This window comes from Opisthorchis viverrini (assembly GCF_000715545.1).
Source record: "Opisthorchis viverrini unplaced genomic scaffold opera_v5_49, whole genome shotgun sequence".
NCBI lineage: Eukaryota > Metazoa > Platyhelminthes > Trematoda > Opisthorchiida > Opisthorchiidae > Opisthorchis > Opisthorchis viverrini.
In genome coordinates this window covers 1120835-1129458 of record NW_008751705.1, presented here as the reverse complement: position 1 = coordinate 1129458, position 8624 = coordinate 1120835, and the positions used below count along the sequence as shown (strand labels likewise).

The following is an 8624-nucleotide window of genomic DNA, read 5'->3' as shown; positions in this document are numbered from 1 at the left end:
TTTCGCTTTTAGCGCACGGACGACTTTAAACAAACAACTAGAATTGACTCGATTACAGTCAGGTTGTAGTAGAGCCGGAATTCGGAACTACGCTGAAAACCACTGGTCCCCAGTTCATCATGTTCAAGCAGACTGAACGACTTCGGCAAGCGCTTCATCCAAAGTATGAGATCAGTAGGACGGCTTGATAATGATATTGCCTCAAGATTATATCACGACTGAAACACTGTAGGAGATGAGTGGTGTTTCGGGGAAGCGGTAAGCCAGTCCAGGTATACACACAAACACTAAACGGCTAATAGGCAACCATAACCAGATCAATTTCCCATATCCATTGGCACAGTCTGCGCCTCCTTCATTGCTGACTGCTTCCAACATGTATGAACAGTTTGTCACCTTCAGGATGGTACCTGAACCGTTTCCTCATGTAATGGGACATCATGGTTCATCGCATCCAAATAGACATAAATCGCTGTTATTGCAATTTTTTAGTGCTCAACCTCAACTACTGCGTCATGTCTCTTATTGCGGGAACTAGACACGCGGGATGCCAACTTGGCTCAAATAAGTAACTCCCATTAGGTTCAACAAAGCAGCCATGTATCCAACCACCCGGCTTTTCGCTTATCCAACCTGATCGTTACCCAGACACAATGGACCGAATTTCACAAATTATTTGAATAAACGATGGAACGGAAATTCAACTTCATTTTTGCCAGATTTATCCATAATCTTAGAATGCACAGTCCCAATAAATGTGCGGGATTAGCGAAAATCAGCCCAAAACGGTTGGGCTACGCTGGGGGTGAGGGGGTGGAGGCAAACATGGGGTAGATGAACATACATGAGAACGGAACGGAACGAGGCAAGCGTGTGTGCGTCTGGAAAAGGGAGAAACGATGACAATCGATCACTACGATACCGGGACTAAATAGTTTACCATTGAATACAATCGAAGATCAGTATGCTCCGGAGCGCAAGCAACCTGAGGCAGCGGAACAGGAGAATCAAGCAAGGGAACAGTGAACCTTACCGTACCGGTGAATAGGGGGGGAGACACGGAATGGGGGGCACATGATAAGAGCAAGTGTGGAAAAGACCACGTGTTTTAAAAGGGAGGAAGCAACGCAGTTATTGCCCCCGATATAAGTAAAAACGGAAACGGTACACTCCTTCGTCTGGACGGGATTCGGCAAATAGCAGGACAGGTTCTCAGACGCACCACTGTTGAAATGGGGCGTTACTCGATAGCGAATGTCCCTAGAACATGAAAAAAATTGAAACAACAATGAACCAAGGTCAAGAACATGGTTGACGCATAGACTTCTGACTTATTCAGGGGACTATGCTACGATAGGAACATTGTTTTATGAGTACCGCTCGGATAGGAAAAGCGCCTCCAGCCTCGCTCCCATTTTTTTATTGACAGGTATCCGGTTACTGAGAATGAGAACTGAAGAGACAAAGTCTGTGTGTGGTGACGCACGTGCTCTCGGTCTAACAGTCATTTTTAGTGTCTGACAGTTCGTCGTGCAACATAGACAGGCACAGTCTGTCCATCAATGTGAACACCTCTCAATCTGGCTGATGTGACCGCGTTTTGACTGAGGAATGGTGAGGGATCCAACTAGTCTCCAGCTGACATAGGCTAGGTAATACATTGTTGCCTTGACCAGGTTAATGGAAACGATATGTTCCAACTGTGTTGCCCATTAACTCACATAGGACAAGTAGGTGGCAGTAGAACAAAACGGACAGCCAGATTGAGTCGATTGAACCGAATGAGTGTTCGCAAGAGACCTAAAAGGGGCAGTTAGCTGCTGATAAAACAACTGGTCTGTTGAGTATCAATCAGCTGAAGAGGTAACAAATATGACCAGCAAACGAATAATGATCTGTGTAGGCACCTTTGAAACGACGTGCATTAATCTATGTTATCACACCGTACCTAGATAGGCCGAGAGTAGGAGTGCCTAATGAACAGCGAACATACAAACATACGAAACAGTGGCAGCTGCTAAGAGTAGGGACAGCATCAGTGAATCGGGTAATTCGCCAACAGCGAACATACAAACATACGAAACAGTGGCAGCTGCTAAGCATAGGGAAAGTCACCGTGCATAGAGTAATTTGCCTATTGCTTGTCGACCACTAGTATCAAACAGTTGAACGATCAGCCGGTCCATTGTTTGTGGCAAACAATAATTTGTGCAAAGTGCCTTGGAAGCTGAAGACACATGGAGCAGGATTATTAGGAGTAAAGCCACTGTTGGAATGGAATGGTATGGCTGAAAGTGTGGAAGGAGATCACCTTGGACCAGTAACAGACCACTGATGTAACACGCAACTGGAGAAATACGGCCGAGTGACCCACCTGGTCGCCATCCGTTTGTCGAGTGCCCGATAGGAATTAATCCCGGGGACCCATCATCAACACCGGTCATGAGCGCAGTGTTGGTCGGATTGAAGAAGATCCCAGTGGCTAGTCCTGCCGCGCAGCTGGATTCGATAGAAGGTGCGCCCGCTAAAGATGACTGTTGCTGCTGTCCGGGGGCCGGAGTAGAACCGAGGATTCCGTGTGCAGATGCGGGAGGAACCAGTGGTTGAGGGGATAATTGCATGGATTGTTGTTCCGCCACATTGCCACCGACAGACGGGACAGAGCTAGTCGTGTGCGTGGCGTTCACTACCAGGGAGCCTGCGGGTACCGAAGTTCCGACTGCCGTTCCAACAGGGATTGTCCATGTAGTGGCTTGTGGAGTTTGCACCTGAAGTGGCTGTTGCTGTTGTTGGATACACAGATTAGCATAGTAGGTCTCAGTTGGCGACCGCGTGTGCGAACCGGGAGGAGGGGCGGGCGGATAACCGTTGTAACGGAAGTGTGGATTCTTTAAATCCAGTTTGTTCGTTATCTAAGTAAGAAAGAATGAATCGTTGCTAGATGGTAGTTAGGCCGTTTTGGTATGCGAAAGGATGCAAGCCACTATGTAATGAGAATGGTCAAGGTCACTTGTAAGGTAGGCTCTTAAGTAGCTTTCATTATAGACCTGTTATAAACTGTTGATTACTTTTTTGGATGCTTGAAACTACAGTCTACACTTTTAGTTGGGCCCCTGTGACTTAACTCATTAGTAGAGTTTCGCTAAGGAGGGATAACTCTTGGTACGTCTTTCTGTTTTTTTTCAGAGGAAGATGACAACTACATTGCAGTTGGGGTTCACGTCGCAGAAATAACCCAAGTTTGCCAACTAATCGTGAGTCCAGCTGTGTGACAGTCAGCTGGTGAAATACGACAGCTCGACCACGTTTATTGGCTGAGCTTGATAGTTGGCTTTCATTTCGTCAGCAATCGAGTATAGCATGAACGCGCGGTTGGGTGGATACTTCTCACTTAACTGTGTGTTTTAGCAAGTGGCTACTTCCAGTGATGTTTGTTGTATTGTGGTGTGTGCTGCTTAAATTTGAATGACTACTAAGGTACCTTCCAATTTTAGTGGTTCTCGACTTCTGTTTGGGGTTTAGGAGCCCAAATATACCGGATAAACCACCTCTGATTGAAATATGCATCACAATCGAAGAACCAAGTTGAACAAAGGACAAACTACTAAAGGGAGGTATTTGATTAACCGGTCATCACAAAGAGAACCGATTAATTAAACTCAGGAAGATAAGACCCCAACACGACACGAAATGAGAACAGACCAGTCCAAACAGAGAGAGAAGAGTAAAAACAGAAGGCAAGGAAGTAACAAATGAAGTTAAACAGAAGAGACTACAGGGCAACACAAACCAACGACGAACCAGTAAAGGTACAGCCACCAAACACATCAAGGGACATCAGATACTCCCAAAAGCAGGTGGAGAGAAAGCTCCCACTCAAGCACGCAATGACGGCTCAATTACTGACAAAACGCTTGCAGGCGAAATGCCACGCTCGAGAATCGCATCAACAGCCGGCTGACCAATCACCGAATGAGATGGCTCAGTGGTTAAGGTGTGAACTTACTGAGCGGAAGGTCCTGTTTAGGCTTGGGCAACTTGGCGGTATTGCAGCTCTCGTGCTTTCTTCGAACGGCGCGCAAGTAGGCACCAGAGGGAAACTACAGCTGAACGATTATTGTTACGAATGCTTGGTAGCACTATGCTATGTTTAGAGTTGTGGAGAGGTTCTGGTTAGTTTCTTGCTGTCTTTTGTCGTTGTTGTTCTGTGGCTAAATTTTTACTGGCAAGTAGGAAGCACGACAATGCCCCCCACCCCCCGCGAAAGCCGTTGCCGAATAGCAGAGCTTACAACCATGATAACTATCAACATCAAACTACTGTGAAAAGCAGCCAACAGCGACCGAAAAAAATAGCAACTTGAAGCAAATAGACGAGACAGTATCCGCGAAGACGAACGCTGGATAGCCCAGATAGCGCAGCTGACTGACTGTCAGATGATCAAATGAAAGGTTGTGGTCCTGCCGGCTACAGGACAATTAGAGTCAAAAACTAGCAGGATCGGTGTCACCCGAAGATGTCCAATCAGGATAGCCACACAGAAACAACGTAACCGCGACGTCGAGTGATGGCCCCATAGTATAATGCGCCAGTAAAACGGCTGCACCCTTGTCCGCCACCTGGTCGTATTTGGCTCACCCAGCATCGTACCGTCTTGTTATTTATCCATATGATAGCCCGCTGTGACCCCAATGCATCCTCAAAACCCGAGCATTTTGCCTATTTCTTCCTTTATCCGCCCGACTGGCGGCGCACTGTGCTTCCAACCCAATGTTACCTAATATGATAGGAATGGCGGGTGTGTTCTACAAAACGGCATTAATGCAACCCGGTACATAAATCTCTGGAACAAAAACAAAGCTAATGGCAGTTCAAAGGTTTGGTAAAGAAGGTAAAGAAGGCAACCTGGCAAAACTGAAACCTTTGTGTTTGCCTCAAGTCACGTGGCACCCACTGTGCAAACATTGCGACACAACAGGCGGAAAAAATACCACGTGGGCGTGGCCAACTACTTCGGTGGACTTCAAAAAAACACCGTGGGTATCATTTAACTGATTGATAAAAAGGTCAAGACATTTATATAAAAGGCCCACGTGAACCCAAAAGCTGTCCAGTCGAAGGGGATATTAGTTGGAATGATTAACGAATGCATTCCGAACATCATAAATGCGAGAGGCCTGCACATCTGGTAGCACCGGCGACAGTTCAAAATTGGGTTGGAAGGAGTATTGGAGGGAAAGAAGCAGGGTAATAAAATCTATTATGAATTTCGATAAATGCGGCTTCTAATGTTATAAAAGGCTACTGAGGATTCTACTAGGAAGGTTCAATTCTCACAACAGAGAGTGTATTCAACACCAAGTCATAAAACGATTCCAAGAGTTGAGTCGGAAAAGCGGGTAAATATCAGACTGCCTCACAGCTGTCAGGATGAGCATTTAACTGCAGGTTTACTTTCCAAAGGGGAGAGATTTGAGGCCCTTATGAAAGCAGGCTTATTGTCAATCCAGAAATGCTGCACCACAAACAGATCGCTCAGCACGCAACTAAAGATCAAATTGTAAGTTCGAAGTCTAGTTTACAATGAGACCGTAACAGAGACGGAGGAAGGTACACTGGAATCAATAGAAAATATACTATTTTCAAAAAAAAATACAACACTGGCAAACATATGGGGGTGAGCGGAAATTTGAAAGGGTATTCACCCTATTCATTGGGGTTCTTCCCATGACACTGTTACGACAGGCAATGTGCACACATAGGCTACGGATTCGGGGTAAATCAGGTCCTAGGAATAGTGCACATCCAACTCAGAGTCAGGTGCGAATACCCGACGTGCAACCTAATCGCCCTTTAAGGTCATTCCGTGGGAAGATGTTGAACCAATGGAGTACAAGATGAAACGCAGTGACCATACCTGCACAGCGTGAGAGCAGCATTCACTAGTCTTCTAAGCAACGTTGCAAACGGAACCGATGTATCCTCAGCGTGCTGGCCCCGATATCACATCTATTGTTGGCCTGTGACTATCAATAAATCACTCATCGTCGGCGTAGTCAAACCGAATATCTGAATACCCTCAAGCGTTCGCAATTTCGGCTTCCTACGTGTTCGGAATCAAGCTATTCTAGTAACCAAACGTCACGTTCCTTGGGACGGATATGAGGCCAACTGGCCACGGACCACACGAAGTCAGGCACTGATGGGTCAGAATGTGAACCAATCAGGATCGAGAATTTTAGCTCGGCGCTTCTCGCACTATCGCACAAATTATAACGTGACACTGGAAAATTTCGTGATGATCATAGAAATAGAACTGTACAGATGTTGCTTTGTCTCAATTAAAGGCTATCTCAAGCCTTCTGATATGTCGCAGTGGGTGAAAAAGAAATCCAAGGGCTGACAAAAGGATTGCGGTGCCGTCTGCAGGAAGCACACGTCCGCAGTACCACGTTTATTTTGCTATGCATACTTGCCCATTTAGTGGCACATTTTGGTCACTGGTCTTTCAGAAGGAAAATCTCAACCACGTGCAAGTACTGTGCGTTCCAGTGGACAGTAGTAGTGACAGGGGAATGCGCTCAATGTACGTTATTGTTACAAGAGGTGTCAATATGCATACGACCTTTGGGTACAAGTACTGTTTGCTTAATCCACAAGACGGGGCATAAGGTCCAGCTCACCATTTCATGAGTATCAAGTGGATTTGTCTGGCGGGCAGTGGTTGGGGATAAACAACTTCACTGGCTGTGTGGTGTTAGTGAATACCTATATTTACCGAAGGGAGTCAACCATGGTGACCAAATCCAACAAGAAACAAATAAGGTTGGTTGTTAAACTTTCCCTGTTTCTTTCCAGTTCGTATGTACCGTTCTTCAATCAGAGCTTGATCCGACAAACAGAGGGCGGAAGCTAACAGATCAACTGACATACAGATCGAGCATAACTAGCACGACTAAATCAAACCATCATCCAAATGGACGCACTACCGAAATAGATTCGATGCACTCCAGCACCATTGTTTTCGAACACGTGCAATCTACGATCGATCAATGACAAGCAGGTTCCACATTGGAACTGGAAACCACTGTTCAGTGCACTAGCCCATCGTGGACCAACTGACAAGCTAACGCCACCTTTGCTTCCGCAAGTCCTGTCCTTGATGATGATTATGAAATACATTGCTCATTCTGTTAAAGTGCAGCTACGTAAAAATGGAGGATCGTACACAAATCTCCATGTGGTTAAACAATAGCGCTGTGAAGGCGCGCAAACTGTCGCGAATCACGTGACCATCCAACTCAGATTATCATGCTTTTCGTAGCGTGGGATGTAAACCGGTCTTCTAAACGCACCAACACCGTTCCATTCCGTTCTAGAAACTCAAACCAATCTCACTAATAGAATAACAGCGAAACGGACAATCAACTACTTGTACCACCCTAGAAATCATAATCACCATCAACAGCACTGATGCTTCGCCCTGGTATAACCGTTATTTGCCTGAAAGCATTATTATGAAGGAAAGAATAAAACAGGGATAGGGAAGCAATTTGGAGCTAGTCTACCACAATCATTCCGGGGTGCCTACACCTCCAGACATTCAACTAGGCAATATGGATAGAAATCGACAAAAAGAACGCCACTGATACCGAGTAGCAGCTACATCACGAAGCACGTTCAACCATACACAGAGAGGATTACAACAAACTCTAGAAATTTAGTCTCGGTGATCGATCAGTGATCCGCATTGAAAGTAAACTTCCGAAAAACCTCGGGGTGTCTTGGTTACACCAAGAAACCACACAGGCCAGATTGCAAACATAATGATAAGCTTCTGGAGGTTGGCAGTAGAGGTGAGCCACCAGGTATTTCATACTGGTCGAGTGCGGCTGCAAATGTTTCATCTAGTTCGGGTTGTCCATTGATAGTTTCTACATAACAAAATTAGGGGGTGGATAGCAAACCACTCACAAGACCGAAGTAAGGTTCGAACCACGGACCTTCTGGTCAGTGAATTCGAGCGATCAATCCCGGCGGTACAAAGTTCTCCACATGAGGAGAATGCCCAAGAAAGAGGCTGAAGGCGTCAAAGCATCTTGTTCCAACCACGAAACAAGTTAAATAAAGATTGACATGTGTAATAGACGCAGCAAGGCACGACTTTATGCGACTCATAAGGATGTCATGGAAAGGTGAAATTGGCTTGCAGACTGAAGTTTCGGTGAGAGACCAAATCAGTCGGTACCTGAAGTCGTGGAGCCTAGCTGCTTTGTGAACAACACAGCCGAAAGATCTGAGGCGTGTCCCAAACATCCGAACATTCGATAGGAAACCCAACCTAGTTCGTGCAGTACTTCTCAGTCAACTCATGCAGCAGCAACGACTTATGTCGCTTGATCAGTTTGTTCGGAAACCCGAAAGTACGAACTGCGAAATTCGCACCGACTTTTTTGCCGTTCTAAGGACGGTGCAGCTGATGACCTGGATCAGCACCGCCAAGTTAAACACGAAGCGGGTTTGTTTCAACCCGCATTTAGTTAGTTACTGGTGTCAGTTACTGAGCCTGGCCTATGACCGCCATTTCTGTACAGAGAAAGTAGGGGAAGCGAACCAGCTTTGTC

At 46.0% G+C, this 8624-nt stretch overlaps 1 protein-coding gene across 1 annotated transcript in view; it reads right to left on the bottom strand.

Moving 5' to 3' along the window:
• Positions 1–693: 693 nt before the first annotated feature.
• Positions 694–8624, bottom strand: part of T265_03433 (hypothetical protein) — a gene marked incomplete at both ends in the record, with an annotated part of 36044 nt that continues 28113 nt past the window's right edge. The window contains 2 exons of the mRNA XM_009167917.1: positions 694–1260; positions 2375–2912. Coding sequence (XP_009166181.1) covers positions 1241–1260; positions 2375–2912 — 558 coding nt within the window. The remainder of the gene's footprint in view (positions 1261–2374; positions 2913–8624) is intronic.